At 41.1% G+C, this 26,758-nt stretch overlaps 1 protein-coding gene across 3 annotated transcripts in view; it reads left to right on the top strand.

Annotated features, from left to right (window-relative positions):
- Window positions 1-26,758, top strand: part of LRBA (LPS responsive beige-like anchor protein) — a 602,029-nt gene that overhangs the window by 186,136 nt on the left and 389,135 nt on the right. For all 3 annotated transcript variants that reach the window (XM_054990072.1, XM_054990073.1, XM_054990070.1), the window contains exons 35-36: window positions 4,759-4,823; window positions 13,551-13,659. In XM_054990072.1, the coding sequence (XP_054846047.1) occupies window positions 4,759-4,823; window positions 13,551-13,659 (174 nt within the window). The remainder of the gene's footprint in view (window positions 1-4,758; window positions 4,824-13,550; window positions 13,660-26,758) is intronic.

Here is a 26,758-nt window from a genome sequence, read left to right as displayed (position 1 = left end):
ATTATCCATCTCTAAGTATATTGCTAAAGTTTGACTAACAGTTTTTGAAACACTATTTTAATTATCCAATAGAAAGAAATCTTGTGCGATATGATAAAAATATCTCACTATGAATACTTATTTACTAATAATTTGGAATTGTTATCGCAAATATTTTTGTAACTGTTTTTATTTGTTAAGCATTATTACAATAAAAATATTTAAAAAAAACACAAACCTTGTGCATAATCAACTGCAGCAAGAAAAATAGTGCAGCATAAATATAATAAAAGGTTCAGTCAAATAATAATATCTTCATCTGGCTGGCACCTAAATGACAGTAAGTTAGGTGGTATATACCTCTGTGGGAAAGGTGTTCCATAAATGAAGTACCACCACTGAAAAATGTCCTGTTTCTGGTTGCTACCCATCTTAGTTCCAAAACTATAATCATAACCACCATGCAGATCAATTGGCATGAAAATAAAGCTAGACTCGTGCCTTTGTGCTCTTACATGGTCAGCAGAGTAGTATCATCTGCCTGTTACCATTACCTCCAGTTTCCAGGAACTGATTTCTGGGACTCTAGACTAGGACATACATACTCCAAGCCCAGATCTGAATAAAGCTACTCAGGGCTGCTCTTAACCCTTGCATTTTAATACTTTTTGAATATTTACATTTTAGTAACTATATTTTTTGTCATTGCTGAAGTTATTGTCTGAATTTATTATAGACTGCAGTACCTTGTGATCATGTACATTAGCAGTGTATTTTCAAGACAGTAAACATTTTATAGGCATAGGAAATGGTAGTCAATTAAGTTCAGCTTACAGCAGGTATGAAATTATTGACTTTGTCGATCTCCTCCTGCAGCCTTTCCTTTTGTAAGTGCTGAAATGTATTCTGTAGTTATTCAGCTACATTAGTGGTTGGCATTGAGGCTTTTAACATGTTTTTCATCAGCACCTTTGGGAGAAGAATAACTAAGATCTTGACATAACAATGCAATCAGCTCTGTTAGTGTAATTGCAGTGCAGGATATATTTGCTATGTTGAAATATTAAATTAAACATGAAATATGATGGCCATTACATTTATCCCCCAACTATTAAAGCATGCTTAAGGGAACATTCACCTGTGACTTATAAAAATTTTGTTTAGACGAATGCCTTCTTTGATAACTGTCTATGATATAGAGAGCTGTGCTAAAAAGAGTCATGATAAATGTACTTTCTTTCTAGTTTTGCCAACTTCTGTCTTGAGTAATTATGTTTCAAAGCACTGGAGCTAATGTGATCCAAGTAAAAGCCATTGTTTGCAGACACAAGTGTGTGTGATGTCACTCAGAGAAAAATATTGTTGTTTATTTTTTGCTAAATGACTGCTGCCAAATTTTTGTGATGGAAAGCTAAAACAAGAGAAGAGGTGTGTGGCAGAAAAAAAGCAAGTAGCAGTTGCCAATGGTCTGGAACCGTGGTTTTAATAAATGTATATCCAAAACTTGTAAAGCAAGAAAGATACAGGATTATGAGTGATTGCTTTATTAGATTGCCTGTTAGTACTAAAAATGCACCCCTGCCCCTGCAAACTAAAACTCTGAAACAAAACCTTTTCTATTTACTTAGTAGCTTTTACATTTAATTCTAGTGATCAGGATTAGACATGGGCATGATCGGAATTACGGACTGAAAATTGCCCCAATTTTGGCGTTTGCGCCATCGGGACCGGGCTGATTGGTTCCGTCCATGGCTCCCGGTTCAGCGCTCGGGTGGGGCGCTCTATCGGGTCTCGATCGGATCAATCGGTTTACGTTCGGGATTGCAGTCTGCAGACAGTCTGGCGCCAGCCATCTGTTCCCGAGGGAACGGAGCCCCGTGGAAATGGAGCCTGGGGAATGCTGGAGCTGTTTGCCCTCCTTCTGTCACCCTGGAAACACGAATGGAAGCCCAGCTTTCCTTGATCAGCAGGGCTTCCTTCCAACCACGGAGCAGCCAGAAAAGCGTGCACCCGTCTCGTCCATTTGGGAGAAGAGAGGGGAGGGCGGGGGAAGGGGGTATTCTTCTGTAGCCATGAGCACTTGAATCTCATCCCTGCAAAGCCTGAGAGGCAGCTCTTACGGCCAAACACAGCCCTCTTGCGTAGCAGACTCCGGCTTTATAAATAGCCATGTGCTGCGCAACAAAGTTTCACTTCCCGCTCGCGGGTGGAGTGGGACAGAGGCAAGCTCTCGCTTGCCACTTTTGGAGAGAGAAAGCTCAAGAGAGAGAGGGGGGGAGCTTTAGCTTTGGGCTTCAGCGGATAGGAAATTAGGGAATAGGGAGCTATCTCCTCTGGTTCCAGGGCTGCCGCCTAGCTCTGGGGCCAAGCTCAGTGGGCACCTCTTTGGCTGAGGGCTCACACAGTATTACACACACTAGTGCCTGAGGAGTTAGCCGTGTTAGTCTGTAGTAGCAAAATCAAAAAGAGTCCAGTAGCACCTTTAAGACTAACCAATTTTATTGTAGCATAAGCTTTTGAGAACGTGGTCACTCTGGTCTGGGGGAGTGTTGGTGGTGGGGTGCCCTCCTGCGTCGGCCTTCCCGATTCCTGATTCTGTATCGGAAACGGGACTTGATTGGTGAGGTTTGGGCACCTGGGTTCGGCGCTGCCGCGGAATCACGATCAGCTAAATCGGGATTAATGTTTGGATCGTGCCCATGTCTGATCAGGATACCCGTTGTTAAGAAACCAAGAACATGCCTAAAGGGACAACCATAGGACGTTTCCCCAAACATCTTGTGGGAGTAAAGTCACTAATTTGTTGTGTGCTAAAACATCTGTGGAAGGGACCAGCAGTATAGTGGTAGGCTTGCAACTGCTGATGCTTGTTTTAGGTTGTTAGAAGGCACAGGTTAGATAACTTAGTTTAAAGAAGCATCTTCTTTGCTAAATTAATGTAAGGGGGGAAATGTTGAGAAACGTCATTATGCTGGTGTTTAATAAAGAATAATGATACAAAGATTAGATTTTCTTTTGTTACCATGATCTGGAAATGAAGCCAGAGGTATTGAGATATAGCAGACCTGGGGACAGCTGTGTTCAGAATCCAGCTCAGAGATGAAGTTCATTAGCAGATGTCTGATGTCACTTCTTAGCCTATCTTGTGGTAGGGTTGTGTGGCTAAAGCTGTGATAACTCAAGCTGGCCACCCTGACCTCAGTAGAAGAATGATAGGGGTATAGGTATGATAAACAACACTACTTAGATGAAAATGTAGGTATGTCTAATTATGATTTAAGTTGTAATGTTTTAGATTTAAAGGATTTTTTAAACAGTTTGGTGTAGTGGTTAAGAGCGCGGGGTTCTAATCTGGAGAGCCGGGTTTGATTCCCCACTCCTCCACTTGAAGCCCGCTGGGTGACCTTGGGCTAGTCACAGTTCTCTGGAGCTCTCTCAGCCCCACCTACCTCACAGGGTGTTTTGTTGTGGGGATAATAATGACATACTTTGTAACCCGCTCTGAGTGGGCATTAAGTTGTCCTGAAGGGCAGTATATAAATCAAATGTTGTTATTAGTATTATAAACACTTAAGAACATAAGAGAAGCCATGTTGGATCAGGCCAATGGCCCATCCAGTCTAACACTCTGTGTCACACAGTGGCCAAAAAACCAGGTGTCATCAGGTGGTCTGCCAGTGGGGAAGGGACACTAGAAGCCCTCCCACCCCAAACACCAAGAATACAGAGCATCACGGCCCTAGACAGAGACTTCCATCTATACCTTGTGGCTAATAGCCACTGATGGATCTCTGCTCCATATGTTTATCTAATCCCCTCTTGAAGCTGTCTATGCCACCTCCTGTGGCAGTAAATTCCATGTGTTAATCACTCTTTGGGTGAAGTACTTCCTTTTATCTGTTCTAACCCAACTGCTCAGCAATTTCATTGAGTGCCCACGAGTTCTTGTATTGTGAGAAAGGGAGAAAAATACTTCTTTCTCTACCTTCTCTGTCCCATGCATAATCTTTTAAACCTCTCTCATGTCACCCCTCAGTCGTCGTTTCTCCAAGCTAAAGAGCCCCAAGCACTTTAACCTTTCTTGAAGTTTCCATCCCTTTAATCATTCTAGTTGCCCCTTTCTGCACTTTCCCCAGTGCTATAATATCTTTTTTGAGGTGTGGTGACCAGAATTGTACATAGTATTCCAAATGAGGCTGTACCATTGATTTGTACAGGGGCATTGTGATACTAGCTGATTTGTTTTCAATTCCCTTCCTAATAATCCCCAGCATAGCATTGGCCTTTTTTATTGCCAACGCACACTGTATCGACATCTTCAGTGAGTTATCTACCACGACTCCAAGATCTCTCTCTCTTGGTCAGTCTCCACCAGTTTGGACCCCATCATTGTGTATTTATATTTGGGATTTTTGGCCCCAATGTACATTTCTGAATTGAAAGGATCTGAAAATCAGTTTGATAGATATTTAGAGTTTGTTGTGCCTCTAGTAAAACTAAAAGTACAGGACATATTCCTGTGAAAAGTTTCCTTGAGATATATTTGCATAACCATACTCCGTGTTTAACCAGAATTACTTCTACAAAGTTGGATTGTTATTTGAATGGGCTGATGAGCAAGCTGGTTACTTGTTGCACAATGCTGGTTACTTGTTGCACAATGCAGATACGTAATATTAAATTTATCATTAGCTTAATTGGTTTAATTAATACAAATGTATTTTCCGTATGTATTTTTTATTATATGATTTCTTCAATATGTGTTGCTTTGTATTTCAGGAATGGCAGAACTCAATACAGAAGAATGCAGGTCTAGCTTTCATTGAGCTTGTCAATGAAGGAAGGTAACTTGATAATTCATTTTATTTAATTATTCCTTCACTGTAGCTTTCATTTCCAATTTGATGCCATATATTTCAGTTTCATTATGAATGTTGTAAGCATTGTGTTCAATAACTAACTTGGTGAATCTGATGCAGCTGCTTAAACTTCCCTGGGCTGCATCCACACATCATTAGATATAGCACTCTAGTTGCCCTATTGCAATAATCTGCAGCTAGGTTAGCTTGTCCACACAGGAGAATCCAGTTGCAAATTGTTACTGCAGTGCAATGACAGTGCAATGTGTCTCTGGTTAATATTCTGTGATAACTTTCTATTACATTTCGCATTATCTCCTGTAGCTTTTTTATACGTGTGATTCATCTGAATGAATGCAGCCACCACAGACTTGTTAACCTCTTCTTGTGCTGCATATATGGAGGGTTTTGTGCTGCATGCCTGAGCAACAATCTGAGGCTGATTTTGGGTTGGTGTGTCCAAAGTTAGGTTGCCAACCTCCAGTTGGCGGGGGGGGGGGGGAGGGATAGAGATCTCCCAGAATTACAACTGATCTCCAAGTGACAAAGCGCAGCTCCCTTGGAGAAGATGGCTACTTTGGAAGGTGGACTGTATGGCATTGTACCCTGCTGAGGTCTCTCCCCTCCCCAAACCCCACTGTCTCCAGACTCCACCCCTAAATCTCCAGGCATTTCCCAAGCATGAGTTGGTGACCCTACTCTAAAGTCTTAGAGGGTGGCTCTGTTGACTTCTGGCAATTATACAGTGATCTAACTAGAATTTTAAGCATTTGTTACTTTTAAATTTTTTTTTAAGTTGCAAATACAAACGCAATCAACTCTATGGAAGTGGGTTTTTTTAAAAAATGCTGGTTGGTTATAGGGTGAACTCAACAGTCCACAAGGCAGAATCTTAAACATATCCCTATACTCATTAGTGAGTCTGCCCAGATTACATTCTCCTGGGGGGCAAGGCATTCCCATCCTGTCCATTCAAACCATCATCACCTCTGGCTTATCTGAATTCAGTTATTATTTCTCAGCCTGACCACAACAAGTAGACAATAGCCAAGGCCAGTGAGCTTTTTCTGGAGGTTTGTTCAAAGAAATATAAAGACAGGTGTCACTTTGTAAATATTACAAAGCATAGGGGCAGATTGGTCATTAAGGCCACCAGAAAAGGTCCTGGTGGGCCAATGGTCTGGGCCCACCACTCTGGGGACACCCCAGCCCCAAGGTCATTCCAGCCCAAAGAGAGGAGCTGGTAGGATCTGCCATGAGCTGGAGGTGCAGGGAGGGGAGCCCATGCGTGGCCCAGGCTTGCCATAGTAAGAGACCTGCCTACACAGCTTAGCCTGGCACTTCCTGTGTTGGGCTGGCATAGCAGGTTCTCCTTGAGGGGTGGATCTAGACTTCCTAGTCCCCCAGTGGGGCCAATTTTCACTCAGTCAGCCCCCAGCATGACCCTTTACTTCTGCAGGACTCTAGGAATGATGTCATTCCTCCCAGGGTCTTCCAGAGCACGTGCGCATGAGATAAGTGCTACCCTTTGCCCCCCGTCCCCCAGTCTGGGCCCCCAGGGACCTGGCAACCCTGAGTGGGGCCAGAGCAGGCTGAGGTTGGGCCCTTTTCTCTGGTTGTTTTCCCTTCCCAATCTACCTCTTCTAAAGCTCCAAACTTGCCAAACAACTTGGAGTCTCTATCTATAGTGTTCAGAGAATATAGAAGACAAATAAATTGAAGTTCAGTCCAGATGAGACAGGTCTGGTGTTTAATGACAGCACTGCTCAAGGATTGATGAGTCAGTCTATCCTGGAGAGGGCTGTACTCCCTCTGAAGGAACTGGTTCATAGTTTGGAGGTACTGCTGGATCCTGGCTTACAGTTGGAGATCTAAGTCTCCACCATGGCATGTAATGCCTTTTATTATTTTCAGCTTATGCACCAGCTACAGCCATTCTTTGAAATTCATACCTCATCCCCAGTGATGTACACTCTGGTCACATCCAAGTTGGAGCTCTGTAATGCCTTTCAAAACTGTTTGGGATGTTCACTTGGTCCTAAATGCAACAGCCAGATTATTGCCAGGTGCTGAATACAACGAATATTTACCCCGTGATGAAAAGTCTACACTGACTGGCATTTTGTTTTGGGGCACAATTTAAAGTCTGGGTTAAAAAAATGTTTTGGACTGGCATCTAAAAGAGACAAAGGTAGACTCCAGGGGAGCCTAAAGGGAAAAGATACTGTGCAAATGAGGTGTCACAACTGAAAAAGTCCTGTGTTTGGTCATTACTTGTCTTACCTCTCTGTAGGTAGGGGCATAGAGAGCAGGGCTTATGAGGAGGGTTAGGAAGAAGGACCAACTTAGAAGGGATGGAAGCATAGCCGACTTAATTTCCTTCCTCTATATAGGCATATCCAAATCCCACTACAATATTACCCCATGCCCATACTCATGAGTTGGAAGGTGGAATAGTATAGCTCAGTATTATCAAAGCTTGGAAGCTAAGCAGGTTTGGACCCAGTCAGAACTTGGATGGGAGACCACCAAGGAAGACTGGGGTGGTCTGCAGAGGAAAGCAATGGCAAACGACCTCTGCTTCTCACTTGTCTTGAAAGCCCCTGCTGGGCTAACTTTAGGTTGGATGTGACTTGATGGCACATGCATATGTAATCCATAGCTTTTTAATAATTTACTTAAAGAGCTCTACTCTTGCTTTTCATTTTGTATGAGTTTTTAAAAGTGCATTTACAAAGAAAATAATTTCTTAAACCTCAACTATTAAAAGGAAATCTACTAAATTTGGCCCAGCTTGTGCAATTTATTTGTTAATGATATGCACCTTACCCTGAAGAACCATACGCTGCTGGTTCAGTCTGCTAGGAGTGCTTTGTTATCTAGGCTAATAAAACATTATTCAACAGCCAAGTTTATAATAGCCACTCTATAAATGAGGTCAAGGGAGGTCAAAAATACATAATCAGAAACTTAGAAGTTAATTCTTAGCACTGCAACCCAACACATATGCTTTGGTTCTCAGAATTCAGACTTGTAGTGAAAGATTTATTCTCTACATTACGATGATGGTCTTCCTGCCCTAAACCATGTCAAGTCAATCATTAACACAGCTCCATATTTTGCACATTTGAGAACCTTAATAAATATTAAGGCAATATCTTGAAATAGGCCTTTCCTTTGCCAGTAACCCTTGCTGCTTTTCTATTGTATATAACTGGTCATGAGATTCATTCCCAAATACCAGACAGTTTAAATGACTGAATCTACTTTTAATTCTATTGTTTTTTACTCACATTCAGGTTTAATCAGCATTCAGGTTACTTTAGCATAGTAATTTTTATTAAAATTAAAAAATTGGTTACATTTTGGAAACATTTTTCTGATTTTTTAATGTAACCAGTTATCAAGTGACATTTTAAAAGAAGAAAAACCTTTTGTAAATGTTAATCAATTTCTAGTTGAGGACAAGGTAATTATGCCACCACCAATTTCTATAACACATTTTGTATGTTTGCTGGTAAAACAGCAAATCACACTAACCCTATACAAAGAGTGCGTGTTTATTGAATTTTCATCTACTAACATTTTTGTAGCATGACGATGTGACTTATAAATATGAAAAACAGAAATTCATGTTATTCTAGTTCTTACTAGAGATGGGCACGGAGGACCAAAAAACCGAACAATGAGGTTCGTGGTTCGTAGGTTTTCACGAACCAGGAACCACGAACTAGCATGAACTGGGGCAACTTTACAAACCAGTTTGTGGTTCATGGGGTTTAAATGCCCCTTTCCGGCCGCTTAGCAGTGGTAGGGAAAGGGGCATTTGACAGTTTAAAGGGTTCTTTCCTGCCTTGCAAGTGGCAGATTCCTTTAAACTATCAGCTGGCAGGTGGAGGGGGGATCCCCCCTCGCCACCTGCCAGCTGATATTTTAAAGCTTGCCACTTGCAAGCTACAGGGTCCTTTAAACTGCCCTAACCCCAGCCCCAGCCCCACACTTACCTTACCCTGCATGCCTGCGGTGTCCTCCCCCTCCTCCCACAAGTGGTGGGAAGGCCGTTTTTGGCCTCTTCTGCTGCTGTGTGGGCCCGCGCAGCAGTGGAGGAGGCCAAAAATGGCCTTCCTGCCCCTCAAATGGCTGCAGCCACGGTCATTTGAGGAGCAGGGAGGCTGTTTTTGATGGCAGCAGAAGCCGAAAAGGGCCTTTCCACCCCTTTTCGGCCTCCTCTGCTGCCCTGAAGGCCCACGCATCAACAGGAGATGCCAAAAATGGCCTTCCTGTCCCTTGTGGGAGGAGGGGAGGATGCAGTGAGGCCACAGGGCAAGTTGTGGGGCTGGGGCTGGGGCTAGGGGAGTGGGGCTGGGGGCTGGGGTTTGGGCAGTTTAAAGGGCCCTGCAGCTTGCAAGCATCAGGTCCCTTTAAACTATCAGCTGGCAGGCGGCAAGGGGGGATCCCTCCCACCTGCCAGCTGATAGTTTAAAGGGACCTGCCACTTGCAAGCTGCAGGAAAAGTTTATATGGCCATTTCCCTGAGGAAATGGCCATTTAAACTGCCCCTTTACAACCCAAATGAACCAGTAGACCAGTTAGTGAAAATTTGTGAAAACGAGCTTCCATGAACCACTGGTTCATGACCCACGAACCACCCTGTTTTGTGTGGTTTTTTGGGTCGTAATTTGATTCGTGCCCATCTCTAGTTCTTACAGCCAACTCTGTACCTAGAAACGTGAAATTTGGGCAGGATGTTCCTTTTGCGGTGTAGGGGCTCACTAAGAAGGGATTTTAAGAAATTCGACCCGTAAGGGGGTAAAAAGGGGTAAACCTGGCAGCCCTAATCTGAAGATCTTTTGCTTTTTTACATGAAAACAATTTACTTTTGCTGGCCCTTATGCCCAGATCTCACTTTCTGAACACTGTTATACCACCTCCTCTCTTTTCCTTCAAATCCCTCAGAACATTTTTCTCTTAGTAAGCCTTTGGCTATACCCTTTAGAAGGAATACATTTCTCACCTAAGGATAAGTGTATGTAAATATATTCGCAAACATTCTTCCCTGCTGCCCATAGACTTTCTTCCTTCTGAGTCAAATTTAAGATTGTAAGCATCCAAGAGTAGGAATTGTTCCCCTCTTCCCCATCTTGTTAGGTTTTTAAAAAATCATATATATTGCTGCTGTATCAATTATAAGACACCTATATTGAGGTTTTAGACCATTTGTTGCCAGTATGTGTAAGCTATTGTAAGCCGCTAGCTTGTTACTTTGTATAATATTTGGATGGGACGGAGAGAATGAGAGTGTAGAATATTTTTTCCAACTGCCATTCTCCACAAGAAATTCTCAGCTGTAATTTTAATATCCTATACTCTCATTCTCTTTGGAGATATCTTTGACATGTCAAGTGTGGGATAGAGATGTTGTGTGAGGACAAGTGAAAGTGGTATTAATTTGGAAGAATTAGACCACTCCCTATTCCTTTTTCTGAGGGAAAAAGAAAAAAATGTGCTGTGTTTCAATTTTGCAACCAACTTAGAATGAGGCATTGTGTGTGCACACATGCCTATCCCTCAGAAACGCATTTGATGATTGAAGATTCTGAGAAATCATTACAAATGATGAGAAATCACTCAAAAGGGATAAGAATTGTATCACATGTGGTGGACTTGTGAGGTTGCTAGGCAGTACTGGGGAGATATTTTAGAAACGATAAATGAGATTTTGCAGATTTCAATAATAAAGAACCCAGAACTCCTGCTACTGAACTTAAATATGGAAGATGTTCCTACGCAACACAGAACACTGTTATTTTATATGACAACAGCGGCAAGAATACTATATGCGCAGAAATGGAAAGTGCAAGAAACACCATCTATTGGAGAGTGGATACAAAAGTTGCTGTACATGGCAGAAATGGACAAAATGACAAGAAGGCTGAGAGACCAGAATTCTGAAGAATTTTTCAATGACTGGGGGAGATTGAAGGAGTATTTGGAGAAAAAGTGGGACGTGAAGGGGAAATTAGGCAATTTGAAAGTTATTAGTTGGGGGAATTATTAGAGATAGGGAACTTTACCATTTAAAGTGAAGTTTTAATCATTGCTAAATTTAAGTTTTGAATAGATTTGATTTTAATGGATATTATTTAGTTTATTAAGGACATATGGGATAATAATATATAAAGGGAATAGATAAGTAAGTAATAGAATAAGATATGGGTTGGAAAGCTGTTGGAAGTCCGAGAAAAAGGGGGGAGGGAAAGGGTGGGGGGAAATTGATATTTAGGTTTTTAAATAAAAACTCTATTTGTAATTTTTACTCACCTAATAAAAAAACTTTTTTTAAAAAAAAAAGGATAAGAATTGAAAGTTCTTAACTTATGATGGTTTAAAAATTATATCGTGCTGATAGTTATACTTCATAGTATCTGTATAGTGTTAGAATGTTATTACATAGAGTATATTGTGTACTTTTTGTTTGTCTGTTTGACTGAAAAGTGACACAAAACCAAACTTTAGACTAGAAGCTAATTTGACTTTCATAATGGCCTGTCTGGCAACAACCTATAGGTGCCTTTTTGAGACTTTTGAAAAATGTAAGGCCTTAGAATTTAATAATAAAATGTTACTACTCATTGAAAAAAGGAAATCCATGTTTAATATTTTCTTTATTTCTTCTAATTGTAACATACTTCAGAAATAAAGAAGGGCTAAAGATAATATAATTGATTAAATTGGCCACTGTTGTTGCTTAAACTGCTAAAGCTACAGTTAAAAGCTTTTAGGCCTATTAGCATTTATAGAACATATATAGTTTCATATTGTCAGATCTTAGACAATAGAGTTATTTTATTAGTAACAATATTAATTTCTTTGTCTCAGCATTCTAAAAACTGAATATTTTTCTTTAACTGCTTAGGCAAAATATTAACTAATCTAAACATTGTCCTTGGCCATTTCTCCATGGTATAAAATAGCGTGATACTCACAGAAGGCTGCTTGGCTTCCTCGTGTGATTTTTGACGCCATCCGTTTACAAAATGGAGGCAGGATGAGTATTGCGCTCTTTTTAGACCATGGGGAAATGGCCCTTATCCCAGCCTCATTTTTGGAAATATACAGTATAGAATCTTCATCTACATACAGACATAAAACTAATCTTCAGGAGCATAAGACATGTTTCTGTTATGATGCTGGCTTACATATAATGGAGATCTGTGTTCTTCCTGTCACCAAGTTTGCTTTAAGAGTCTCTCTAAATGAGACAAAGTACATGCGGCAGCTCAAGTGAAGAGAGGCACAATGCCAGCTGGGAAAATGAGTTCTAAAAAGGCAGATCGGAAGGCTTTGTCAATTTCCCTCTCTACAGAGCTGGTAAAGAAGATTGCTTCTCAGGGGGTTTGTTTATTTCCTCCCTGGCTCCCAGAAGGGGAGGTGAAACTGACAGAGTCTTTGAGGAGGTGGAGAGGAAATAAACAGACTCCCTGAGCAGTGACATTTGCAGGTTCTGTAGAGAGGGAATTGACAAAGCCTTCCAGTCTGTCTTTTTGGAACTCATCTTCCCAGCTAGCATTGCGCCTCTCTTCACTTGAGCCTCTGCATGTACTTCATCTCATTTAGAGAGACTCTAAGATGGCAGTTTACAACAGAACTTGCTCTAAGATAATGCTAAAAAAAAACCACAGTAGAGAATCGAGAGGAACATCAAACAGTGTTAAGGATGTGATGAAAATAAAAAAAATTATCTCTCAGGGTATGCCAAAGAAGAATTTAACTGATTTTCTGAAGACCACGTAGTAATTTTTCATTTTTGTGTTAAAATGTTCACTTGTAAAGCTGAGTGTGTATCCAGAACATTGGCTTTTATTGTATCTAGTTCTGTTTGATCATCTCTGCATGGATTTAAATAACATCATCTTTTTGCAAATTGAGACCATCTGAGTTTTTGATGCAGCTCAGTAGAAAATCTCAAGGTTGTTCACAGATGACCAAGGCTCTCAGTTTTCAGATTGTGCTCAGCTTACTACAGTGAGATCTTTGTCAGTAAAGTGCTCTGAGGTTCAGATTGTAGCTTTAAGGTTCTCTGAGGAACATATGAAGAGCTTGAAAGGTACATTATGAAAAATTACATAATTTATGTGATTAGAAAAGAGCCAGTTTATTGATTATTTAAAGTTTGAAGTGAGAAGAGATGGCTTTGAGTATTATTTGGCCATGAAAATCATGGTGCTCTCTTTATAAAAAGTAGCACACCTATCTTCCATATTCAATTTGTACCAGTTTGCAGAAGACTGATTAACCAGACTTACAGTGCAATCCTATGCAAAGTTACAATTTCAAAGGGTTTAAACTGGATTAATTCTGCATAGCATTGTACTATTAAAATTATAGGCTTTAACTTTTCCAGACATGTAAATAGTTACTTCAGTTTAATGGGTATTTAATGCAGCCATTATTTTGCGACTAGAAGAAGACTTACAGTGAGAGCAGAAATGATAATAATAATTCATTTCATGAAGAGCCACTTTATTTCTGTAAGATTGTGTCCGAAATTCTCTTGAGACAAATGGTTAAGTCATTCCGTATTTACACTGAAACTCCATTCTGGAAGCATGTTTTTGGATTGAGGAATCCATGTGGTTCATCTGAAAATGTTTTGAAGCTTTTATTTTGGGACTCCATAATGACTTATTTGTCTCTAAATTGTGCTTACAGACTGCTGAGCCAAACAATGAAAGATCATCTAGTGAGAGTAGCAAATGAAGCAGAATTTATCTTGAGTAGACAGAGAGCTGAAGATATTCACAGGCATGCTGAATTTGAGGTAAGTCCAAAATCTTCAAACATATGCTAATATTTAGTCCCTATACACTGGGGACGTGAAGAACTTGCGAGAGGTATCTCATTTCCACCTCCCTCACCATGTCCTCCTTTCCTTCCTGTCTGCTCATATAACCTCTCCCCTTTTCCAGCTTCCTTCTCTCTTTCCCACCCTTTGTTAGCCCCCCTGTCTTTAGCTTCCCTTCTCCCCCCACCCTTGGCAGCCTCCTCTATGGTCCAGTTGTATGGTGCTGGCTGAGCCAGGCCAAGTTACTTGGCGGGGAATCTGCAAGGATGTATAGGGGATACTTCCCCTATAGGGGAATGTATAGGGGATACTTTCCCATGTATCCCCTTCTCCACGCTATTTCCTCTCCTCCTCTTCCTGACAGCCTCCATATGCTCACCTTTCTCCCACATCCTACTGTAAAACTCTAACCACTATACTACACTGCCTTTTGTGGAGGAGGGATGCTGTTGAGCAGTAGCAAGCAGTTGGGCCTGACTGAGTAATGAAAGTGGTTTTAAATTCAAACTTTATGTGAAAATTATTTTATTGGGAAATTATTTTATTGGGAAGATACTTGTAAAAACTTAAGAAGAATAGGGTACATTTTTCTTTATTTTGTTCAAATATAAGAAAAAAACTTGAAAGCACTGAAAATGGTTGAGATATTAATGTTACCACACCTAAAGAATCGTGCATGATATGCAGTGGACATAGTTGTCCACTCAACTCTTCCCTCAGAATTTAATTTTTCAGTGGGAACCCTCTCCGTAGCATCACTTGCATTCTCTCAACAGACTGGGTGATTCTTTCCACCAGGTGAGAGGAGACACAACTTCCTAGGAAGGTAAAATGATCCAGGGAGCAAAGCAGCCTCAGTGGTCTCCATGGCAGTGCTACCATTTTCCAGGACTCAGAACTTGCCGATGACAAGCAGCAATGTGGGTGTTCTGGGAAAACTGGAACTGAAATATTTTCTGGAAAAATGTCTGTGAATTTTTCCACTTCACATATAAATAAATAATTTAAATAATGTTAGCAAAAGAAGGCAGTTGGATTGTGTACAAGTACTGTGGTTTCTTCACACTTCGCATCCCACATTTAGCACATCTAACAAGACTAAACTACAGCACAACAGCTATGACGACTATAGATAAACAGACAATATTTACTTATATGGGGAGGAAATTTTTCCATAGAAAATAGAGCATTGGAAAATTTTCTGCCCCATATTGTCCTAATTATTCAAATAATCTTGTCATATTCTAACTCCTAAATCTGAACCTTTGCAGTCTCAAGAGCAGAAAATTAACTGTGATGCCTTCCCCCCCCTGAAAAAATAGCATGGATATGCTCTGATTGGGATGCTAGCTGTAATACAGATGGAGTGAAGACGTACTTAGTAAACTGTCTAGTTCACGTATGGATCATTTTGAACCAGTTACAATGATAGATATTGACAAGAGCCTGGCACCTGTGAAAGCCATTACATGTACACTGGATCCTTTCTCATCTTGGCTGTTAAAATCATGTAAGAACCACATAAATGAACCCTTGAAAGTCTATCATAAATCCGTCACTAAGTCAGGGCACCTTCCCCCGACTGCTCAAACAGGCAGTTAGCCTGCTGCTTAAAAAACCATTCCTAGACAAAAATGATGTGGCCAATTACCGCCTAAATAGAAAAGAGTCCAATAGCACCTTTAAGACTAACCAACTTTACTGTAGCATAAGCTTTCAAGAACCACAGTTCTCTTCGTCAGATGAGTTTTCGAAAGCTTATGCTACAGTAAAGTTGGTCAGTCTTAAAGGTGCTACCGGACTCTTTTCTATTTTGCTACTGCAGACGAACACAGCTAACTCCTCTGGATCAATTACCGCCTGGTCTCTGATCTGCCCTTTATGGGCAAAGTGATTGAGAGAGCACTAGCTAGCCAGCTCCAGGTCTTCTTTGATAACTCTGGTGTTTTGAATCAATTTCAATCGGGATTCAGGCTGGGTATAGGATGGAGATGGCTCTGGTGGTGTTATTTGATGATCTCCACCTGAATATGGATACAGGCCATGCTTCTTTGTTGCTCCTCCTGGATCTTCCTGCAGCCTTTGATACAGTAGACTATGCCATCTTGTTAAGGTGCCTGGAGGCAGAACTGGGTATCGAATGTGCCTTAGACTGGTTCTCATTAAATGAACTCAAAGGGTAGCTGTTGGAGACTATCTCTAGAGTGAGAATTATCTTACGAGGTTCCACAGGGCACAGTTTTATTTCCCATATTATTCAACCTCTATGTAAAACCTTTAGAACTCATTCGTAGCTATGGAAACAGATGTCATCGATATGCAAATGACACCCCGTTCTATATCTCACTGTCCAAATCACTGAGGGATGCAGTAGAGATCTTTAGAATCTTACTGACAGCTGTGATTAAATAACTGAAAGCAAACAAATTGAAACTGGACCCAGACAAGACGGAAGTGATGCTAGTTGGGATGACAAAAATCTTGAAGGACATTGTGCTCCCCACTTTCAGTGGAGTTCATCTGACCCTTGCAGACTCAGTTAAGAGTCAAGGGATTGTACTGGATCCAGAACTACTGCTAGAAAAGCAAAGTTAAGGCAGCCACAAAAAATGCTTTCCACGAAGTCAGTCTAACATGGAAGATGGCCCTCTACCTTGACACAATTGATCTTGCCACCTAGATCCATGCCATAATAAAATCAAGACTTGACTAGTGTAATGCATTGTATACAGGTCTCCCCTCTAAGTTTACTCCCAAGACTTCAGTTGGTGCAGAACACTGCAGCTCAGATATTATCAGGAGCTAGAACCATGACTATTACTTGCATTCTACCGTCACTCCATTGGCTACCTATCAGTTACTGTGCCCAATTCAAAGTATTGGCTATCGCCTACAAAGCTCTTCATGGCCTTGGTCCATCATATCTATGGGATTGCTTCTCTTTTTCTGTTCCACTACGGCAGCTTCGCTCATCTGAACAGGGCCTTCTACAGGTGCCACCTTGCACACAGGCAAAATCAGCACCTGTCCTTACATGTGCATTCTCTGTGGTGGCTCCCACTTCATGGAATGGTCTACCTGAGAAGGTTAGGAAAGCTCCCATTCTTCTGCCGTTCCACAAATTTTGCAAAACTGAATTATTCAAGAGGGCTTTTTACTCAGATAAGAGGGCTGTACTGTAAGGAAGTGATCTCACAGAGATCTATCTGTAAAAGGATAGGGAGAGACCACAGACTTGACTACTATTTCTGTAAAGATTGATGGACCATAGATTCCACTACTATTGCTGTAAGTATGATCCTATTAAGTAGTTCTTTAGCTCTCTATTCGATATCTGCTGTTTTTTCATCTTTGCACATTTGCATATATATACCCATTATATGTTATGATGTTCCCTTGTCCTTATACAGCACCAGAGGTGTTGTTAAAGTTCCAAAAATAACTTTCTAGTTTATTTGCTTTAGAGGGGAAAGGTCAGATGAAACCAAGAGTTGAAAATTTCTGAGGTAATTCACTAAATCAGAACATGCACAGACTTCAGTTCTTACGCTCTTCACAGATACTTAAAAGCTTGTTTTGAGGCTTTGGTTCCCTTGTTTTCCCCCAAGCTCTCTAGTTTACTTTCTTTTAGTATTATTTATCTATTCTGGAGTTAGGAATGCTGGTACCCACTTTCTAGTACTCCAGACCCTTTCTTTTCACACATCAGTGCTTTCCTTCAGTTGTTAACTGAATTTGAAGGTCTCCTCAGGCAGTTTCCAACCACACCCGACCAGGGATCTCTTCACTTTCCAGAGCCTCCCTGTTTGACTGGGTAGGGAAAATCTCTCCTTAGAAGAGCTGTCCCTTTCCTTTGGCCTGATTATGAGTCTGCACCTACATCCCAAACTTCCTTGCCAACTTTTTTCCAGTTCTTCTCTTGGTGTTAAAACTGCTTTCCATTAGGACTTGGTCTCCCAACACTTCACACTCGAGTCCTCTCTGCTAGAACTGAAAACAGACTCTCTTCTTTCCAGCTCATGCTACCCAGTCAGATGCTTTGGAGTGGCCTGGCACTCAAAGCTTTCTGTTTCTGTGAGGGATTAACCCTTAACAGTCTTGCAGCTGTGTGTGTACAGCCCTTCCAGACTTTTTAAAACATGCAACCTGTCACACATGCTTATTAAAATGTCTTTGATATTGACTGTATGACTCACACTGTGTAAGCTGCTGTCTCAATGAGCAAGGCGGACTATACATAATGTAAATAAATAGTCATGTGGTATCAAGTGGCCCAGTGATTGCTTCTAGGCCTAGCCCTGATACATCCTCCATCAAAAGCCAAAATAGCCCCAGAAAGGGCCCTGCTACCTCCCCCTGCTGGTTACTGACCAAAACCAAGCTTGGAATACTGGCTAAGCTGTTATGGTTGCCTAGCAACAGCTGTTGGGGGCATCGTGCTAAAGCTCCAGGCACTCTTTTTGACACTCCTGCTCTATTGACTTGCATTCTCCTTTCCTATTGATTTGTTTTAGGACAAGGAAGCTTTTCAGTATAAATTGTTTTTTACTGGAGATCACAGTTTTATTCTTGTACCAGTACAATACTGAATTTAATGTAGTAGTTACTTAGCAAGCTTTCTTTAAACATTTTGTATCAAATTCAACTATAGGCACATCCCCTAAGTGAACAGTACACCCCTCATGACAAATATAATATTCCGTCAGATTTTAATGTTAGTAGTTATTTTTTTCACAAAATTTATACCCTTCCTTTCTGCCCTTGTAAGGGCCACAAAGGTGGCTAACAAATTAAAACATACATAATATAATCACATTTTAAAGCCAGTAGAACCAACAAAATCACTTCATTAAAATAGTTAAAAGCAGAGCTAGAGTATATACAACAACAATTAAAACACTGCTCAGGAAGGAGGGATCACTGAGGGAACATCAGATGAAACAAAAAAAAAGTCTTTACCTGCTGGTGGGAGATGGCAACAGAAGGGACAGACAAATCTTCCTGGGAGAGAGTTCCAGAGTTATCAGCTGAGTCAATCCAGTATAACATCTGCTATATTTGGCCAGACCTATTTGATGCACAGGCTACTTGAGCAGAAGAGCTCTATTGTTGGTAGAAAGTAGAACTCTGCTTTGGCTCTTCTTGGTCCCCTTCCTTGAAGAGCTTATGATGTCACAGGATCTCTATCCCTTCTCTACTCTCTTTCCACCTCTTTAATCCTTCCATTTTAGGGTCCAAAATACAAGTGCACCCAGTTCTTTCTCGGTATCAGGTGTTCCTTATTGACCTCATTATTGGTCTTTGCCTGGCTTATTGGTTCCAACGGTCTTCGACTGTTCCGGGATCACACCTCCTTATCTTGCTGTGTTGGCTGTGGGGAGGGAAAGACTTGACTACGCAAAGAGGTTCTTGCTTTTATATGCATCAGACTGGAAAAGAACAAGCTGTTATAAGGCCAGTGTGTTGTGACCTTGTTCTTTGACCTGAACTTCTGCTTTTGACACATTTTTGCAAGCTTTCTGTGTTTCTAAAGGTGGCGTAGAATATTCAGTAATACAGTTGCTGGCTACAATAAAAGTTTGGGAAAGTTAGCTTTCCCCCCTTTGTTTGGCCTTGAAGCTCATACTCATACAGTCACCCTTCCTAAATCTAGCATAAACCAGATGGTGAAAGACAGAAAATGCACATTGAACTCAAAGCAAGTCACCTAACAATCATGGATCTGCTTATGTAAAGGAAATAGGTTAATATATGAATACCTTATAAAAAGCATTTTATATTTGGTTCAACTGTGGGTCATAAGCAATATAATCCACTATACAGATTCAAAGAGGGTACCAGAAGATGGGAGGAGGGAATGGCTGGAGCTAGTGCAACTTTCATTTTTGTCTCTCTCACTACCATAATATGCTTCACATAGAGCTGCCTTTGAAGATGGAAACTTCTGCTGGTTTAGAACACAGCAGCCAGAATGCTAATTAGGGCTCATCATCTCAGAAGGGGCTGTCAGCTCCTGCAAAGAGAAGATACAGCACCAAAACCTCAGTGCAGGAGAACCCTGCAAAAACAAGTTGCCAACTGCAAAAGCATTGCAGAACTCAAGGGTGGTGACAGAAACCATGAGATGATTGCCTCAGAGGCAAACAGAAGGCTTGCCTGCGTAAGTTAAGGGCACCAAAACCACACTGTGGTTAAGGAGCCACAGTGGGGCTTGCAGATGTTTTGACTTAGTTCAGTGGAGGGTGATGAGGAAAGGTTCCTGGCTTAAAGGTGAATCCAGCTGAGTAAGCCTTCCTCCTGCCCAAGAAAGGTAGGAATCTAGGAATGCTTCCTAATCCTCTTCTGTTTAGATAGCAGCCAAATTCGTAGAAATTAATATGCTAATAAAATCAGAGGATTCCTAATATAGGTCAGAGAAAGAGGAAAGGAATGTATTTCATGGTGACTTGAAGAACAACAGGACACATAACTTTTCCTATATAAAGAGTTCCCTTCCTTTATTATGAGTTGGTAAAGACATTCAAGTTCTAGAGCAATTTAGAAAAGGTTCCTGACCGTAGGGGAGCATGTGAAGTTTTCCTTGGAAGCAGCTGAATATGAGTTGTCTTTCTCAGAATTCTTCAAAGAACAAATGGTTGTCTCCCCTCAAGACATGCTAAAAAGGTATTTGCTAGCAGAGCTATTGACCTAAGTTGATGCACCAATGGCAGCTAAAATGTCCAGAGCAATTGTTCCAAAGGACAAAGAGAGATTGTTAAAATAATCTACATAGTTTCAACAAAGAAGGGGAACTGGAAAGGTATCCTTGATATCAAATATGAGAACATGTTCATGAGGTATAAAGCGTTCAAGATGGAAAACTTAAGGTTAATAGTAGAAGCTGTTTCTTCTGGAGAAATCATGACATCTGTAGACCTGGAAAGCTTTCCTTTATGTTCTACTGAAATAATGAATCTCAGAACATAAAACCATACCTAGTTGATTTTCTCTTGAGGTAACCACCCAGAAAAAAAGTATCGGGCTTACATTAGGATGGCTCATAGGTCACATCTTAAACACAGTAAAGGAACAGCTATTAATGTTGCTGTCCATTCTGCACTTAGGGGTGGTAATCAACTCAATCAGCAAGATTTTTTCTCCCCCAGAAGAGAAAGGAAAAGCTAATGGAGCAGCTAAGGAGATGAAGCAGGAGAAATAGATCTGGTATTTGTAGATCAGTTCCAGGTATTATATGTTGATCTTTGGGCAAATGCTCACTCAAGAACCATACGGTGGCCCATTCTGCAGTTTCAGAACAACATCTTGAACAAAAATATCTAAAAATAACTATTTCTCCATCATTGAGATACAACATGAAGCAGTAGATTGTGGTCTTTTATCCAACAGAAAGCCTTTCCAAGTCAGAGAAATGACCCTGATTACAGTGGATGCCAAACTTCAAGGCTAGGGAACCCACAACTAAGAATTTCACGATCATGGCTTCTGGAATGAGGTAGAGAACAATTGCAGTATTAAGTGATAGAGCTCTATGCAATGTATCTAGCTTTGTTACATTTCAAACCCAGTATTCAGAATCTACACATCTGCATTATGACCAACATGGCTTACTCATGTGAATTGAGGGGGCATCCCTTCTGCAAGAGACAGAGCTGTTTCTCTGTTGTGTAGAGAAATATCCTGCTTCCTCGGGAATAGAATAGTTCAGTGACAGCAGCAGTCAAACCAGTTGGCCAAGTTGCCAACAACTGGATCCTTCATCCCAGAGATCTTCCAGGAGATATAGTGCCAATTCAAAACACTATAAATGAACTTGTTTGAATCCCCAGAATAAACAGCTGAACAGGTTTGTCACATAAAATGAACTCAAAGGCACAAAACAAGTAAATTGATACAAAAGTCCACTAGCACCTCAGTGACTAACAATATGACCTTTCATGAGTCACAACCCACATCACCGTGGCTACTTTGTGCCTTCTCTGCTATGATACCCATAATCTTTGGGAAGCTCAGATGTAATGGGGTGGAGCTGATATGGGTGACTCCTCACTTGGCTGATGAAACTTGAGCCAAGTTGAATCCTCAGTTCAACCTCTCTGACTCATTTCAGTAACTCCAAACCATCAGGGTCCAGTGTACCATCCAGATCCAGGATGCCCATACTTAATTGAAAAACTGTTCTAACAAAAGAAGATGTCGCCTAGGCCATACTGTTGTCATGGAGCCTACCTACATTCAAAATTGTGATGCTATTTGGAAACATTAATGAAGGTGTTGAAGCTGGTGAAGAGAAAGAGCCTTGAAGTTGTGGAAGCTCATTGCCTCAAATTATCTTATTCTTCAGGATAGACTAGCTTATGGAATTTGACCTAACATTCTTTACAAACAAACAGCTGTACTACCCACAGTCCTACCACCTGTGGATCCAATGGAGAAGACATTCAAATATGAAGCATTTTCTTGTGTTGCATTACAGTTAGACCTCTTGTAGCAAATATACTGCTCTCTGTCTTAGAAACTACATAAAGTACGTTCATGTCTACATATTCAGAACATCTCCATTTTGAAAGTCTGATTCATTCTTCCATCTGACCATCAAAGGCAAGAACATTTCCAAGGCATCTCTTTAGCATATGGTTACAAAGTATATTCACCTTACCTATGAGACACATAGGATAAAGACTCTGGATGGAATTACTGCTCAATTCATAAGAAATATGGCTCTATTGACTGTCACTGCTATCAGTGTGATAATGGAAGATACGCAGTAAGACAGTAATGCGGGCCTCAACTTTCACTTTAATTAATTATACAAAGTAGATGCCATCACTTTGACTGGAACAGCCTTCGGATGCAGCCTTTGCAACATTTTTTTTAAATAATCTATTCTTGAAAGTACAGTCCATCCCTTCCCTGATTGTGAAAATAGCTTTTTAATATCCCGGCTAACCAGGATGCCATCTTATCTGAATGAGAATGGAAAATTAATTTACTGAAATAGTTCCTTCTACTTGGAGGTAAGAAAGGCATCCCTGCTCCACTCTATTTTAAAATTGCCAATCTAATAAGTTTGATCATTATAATTGTTCCTTGTTCAAATCAGTTCTCTATTCTCATTCCTGTTTTTCCTCAGTAGTGTATTTTTCTCATTTATTCTAAATCCCTAATTATATTTAGTTATTCAGCTGATAGCTGCATATGGCCCGGAAATAAAGATGGAAACAGGAGGTTAGTTCTTGCCTCCAAAATTTTATGGGAAGAATTACTTATCTGTCAAGCATGGCCTCCTTAACTGTAAGTAAGTTCACTATTCCATTTTAAATTATGATTTTTATAATCAATTCTTCTCGCATGAACAGTTACTTCAGCTTAGTAGACACACTTTTTACTTGTGTTCTCAGTTTTTTAGGGAATATTTAGAATGGAATTAGATAGCTTACTGTGTTGTAGAAATTATTAAAACTAATTGCATTCTCAAAAATAAATCTTAATATTTGCCTTTTGGCTGCCCTATAGAATTAAGAAAGGTTACCCCGGTTTTAGTGGGAAATCCTGTACTCAGACAAAACTGCTTAAACTCCTCATGCCCTAACAAATATCATTATGGAGTCGTTTTAAGTTCTCTTTTTCTCATCTCACATTCTAGGCAAATATCCTTAAGCTCTGTTATCTTATAGTTATCCTTTCTCCCCACCAAGTGTTCATGCAGACATGGTTTGAATTTGCACCCCTTCCTTGCACTCTCAAGGCTGGAGAGGGTTACAGAAAGAACCAGCTTTGTTTGATGTTCTACCTCCCAGATCCATTTTTATTGCTGAGTTCTAGATTTGTACACTGCACAGTGTTTGTTTTCTGTGATGCCAATAGTTAGTAATTATTACCCTGTCATATCAGCTGGGTCCCCTGTGATCCATGGTTTGGTGTTTTTTGTTCTTGAATTAAGAAAGAGAAGGATGTAATATATACTGGCTCCACTGAAATAAATTTACAGTTTCAAAAGTTTTATTCTAAATAGCATAGTAAGGGCAAAGAACCAATAGATAAAGACTTGGAAGCATTTTTCTCTCACCTTGGTATTCCATGTTTAGATCTTTTTCAGCAACAGCTTCTTGCATATGGGTGAAATTAAGGGTAGTGATTAGGGATGTGCAATTTGGTATTTTACCAGATTTGGTTACTAAACTTAAATCTGTATTATTGAATGAATTTGGTAATACTAATACTAATTTATTCAGTAAAATCCAGGAAGTTTAGCAGCTCTGTTCCTTTGCTAAGGAACAGAAAAGAAACACTGTCCTGCTTTTTTGCCAGATGGGAGGAGGGAGAAGGGAGGGGGAGTGAGTCAGAGGGGGGAAGGGGAGGGGGAAGGATGGAGGGAGTGTGAGTGGCCAATCCTTGCAGCAGCTCTCCTTCTCTGGCCAATGGGAATCTCAAGAAGGACAGTGCCTTTTTAAAACTACTGCAAGGAGATTAATTAGGAGGCTTGCCTCAGTTAGCCTCCATTTTGTTCTAACCTGGAGATTGAGAGGCAATGTCTGCTTACTGCTGCTGGCTGTTGGATTTCTCTCCTGGCCTGCTTTGGACTGTGATTGGATCCTGCTGGCCAGTGAGTAAAGTGGATTTCTGGCTGCTGCCTGGTTTGAGAGTTGTAGACCCAGTGAGCTTTTCTCTCTTTGCGGGGAGAGGGTTGGCCTGGTGTCTGGGAGGGATGGGGTGGGGAGAAGGGAAAAGGTTTTTTTTTTAAGTTTGCATTTTTAAAACTGCTTTTTTGTTGTGTGTGTGTGGGGGGGGGGGCTTTGATTCCTGGCTTTTGAAGTTGGTTATATCTACTCTTCATTCTGCTGCTTGTTCTTCTGGGGGGGGGGGGCTGTTTTATCCCATTGTTGAGCTTTCATTGCAGAAGTTTGAATGGTGTTTTTTTGCTGGGTTCTGTTTTCTGTTGTCATAGAAGTTTGGTTTGGTCAGGTGTTCAATTGTTCGGTGTTATTCTTCTGGGGGAGGTGTTTGTTTGAGTGCTTGGTTCCGCACGGCATCAGACGATGATGGGATCGGGAAGGGATGGGGGCTCCCTCCTCTTCTACCTCCAGCCCCTTGGCTGCCACTCCCAAGGCCCCGTGGAGGCAGTGGAGAGCCTCGCCCCCCAGCCACTGCGGGACCTTGGGAGGGCTAAGTGCAGTGGTTAGCTTCTTGGAAGCCCTGAGGCAGCGGGAAAGCTCAGTGCTGTGGCGCCAGGTCTTCCCATCGCTGGGCCAGGGCTTCTCAGGCTTCTCGAAGCCCCAGGGAGGTGACAGGGAGGCAAACTGTTTTGCCCTTGACTGGCTTTTTATCCCCATATACTGTGCCTGCATTGGGGATAAGAGGTGAGTAGTTGGCAACATGATTTGCCTTTTATGTTTAGGGATAAATAAATTTTACTTCTTTTAGAAAAGGTCATTTTTTTTACCTCACAACCACCCTCACCTGCTGATCATTCTGTCAAGCTACCATTTATAACAAGCCTTCCTATATTACAAGTTACAACAAGGAGATCTAAGATGAAAGCAGTGAAACCTTTTGAGAGAGTGAGGAAAGCAGTAATATAAAGGTCACTCAAATACAAAAGGGAAGTTACAGCTTGAGTAAAATAGAGAATGCCTCAACTCTGTGTGAGTGGAAATTAAAGTCTGTTGGCTGTGACCATAGCCCTCCTGAGATATACGTTTAAAGTATGTAAGGCGGAGCTGATTTTAAGGTCCAAAGCCAAAGGCATAAGGTTTAGAAGGTCAAAAAGAGGCAAATCATTACTAAGTGGTATTAAAAATAAGCACAAATGTTACTATAGGTTATGATGAGTTTTTTGTCATTTTCTCCACTGAGGTCTAGGTATGATTTGACAACTTTTGCTGAACGGCAATATTTACAATTGCAATATTTGGTGGTATTTAAATAGGTCCCTGCAGCTTTGGGTGTTTCAGAATCTCCCCCACTTCTGGAAACTCTTAATTGAATCAGCAGAGAAAATGTAACCTAAAAACTTGATGTTGGTTAATAAATACAATATGCAGAGTCCCAGAGATGAATGAAATAGTGAGCTAGATTGTCAGTCTATGGAAGACAGGATACGTTAAAGGTGACTCCCACCCCTTGCAGTGAGAAATCCAAGCTCTCTTGAGTAAATGGGTCTTTATTGAGATATCATAGGCTTTATCATAGGGGCCCAAAGGCCCCTCTCAACCCCCGGGCCCCAGCTTGTCTGGGTATCGTTTGTGGAAGTTGGTTATGAGTCGAGGGGTGTTGATGTGGGAGTGTTCAACCCACTCTCGGAATGCCTCGTCGAAGTCTCGCCACCTGATTAAGTAATAAAGTTTTTTGTTTTTTATTTTGGAGTCCAGAATTTCCTCTACGTTGTAGTGGATTTGCCCATCTACTAGGGTAGGATGTGGAACCCCCCTTTCTGGATGCCACTCATCCGGGGTGGGAGCCTTTTTTAGGAGGCTGAAGTGGAACATTGAGTGGATTTGGCGTAGGTTCTTGGGGAGTTCTAGTTCCACTGTAACATCATTGATTACTCTTTTGACCGGGAAGGGGCCAAGGTATTTGAGTCCTAGTTTTTTGCATGGTTGTTCGCTTTTAAAGTTCTTGGTAGAGACGTACACCCAGTCCCCAGGCGGTAGTTTCCGTTGCTCAGTGCAGTGCTGGTTGGCAAACCTTTTATAATCCTCCTTGGCTTTCTTAGGGTCTCCTGTATCATCTCCCACTGGGATGTCAACATAGACCACCATTCTCCCAGATCCCTGATTTTTTTGGATTCAGGGGTGGTTGTAAAGGCTAAGGCCATTCCTTCATATCTGTGGACTATTTTGAAGGGCGAGGCTCCGGTTGAGCTATGGATTGCATTGTTGTATGCGTATTCAGCGAAATGGATAGTCTGTCCAGTCATCTTGTTGATAATTGACGTAGCATCGTAAGAATTGTTCCAGCACTTGGTTAGTACATTTGGTTTGTCCGTCGGTTTGAGGGTGATGGACGGAGCTTATGCCTTGTTTAATGCCCGCAACTTGGAGAAGCTCCCGCCAGAAGTTCGCAACGAATTGTACGC

This window comes from Eublepharis macularius, chromosome 10 (genome assembly GCF_028583425.1).
Source record: "Eublepharis macularius isolate TG4126 chromosome 10, MPM_Emac_v1.0, whole genome shotgun sequence".
In the NCBI taxonomy this organism is placed as follows: Eukaryota; Metazoa; Chordata; class Lepidosauria; order Squamata; family Eublepharidae; genus Eublepharis; species Eublepharis macularius.
This window is presented reverse-complemented; position numbering and strand designations above follow the sequence as displayed.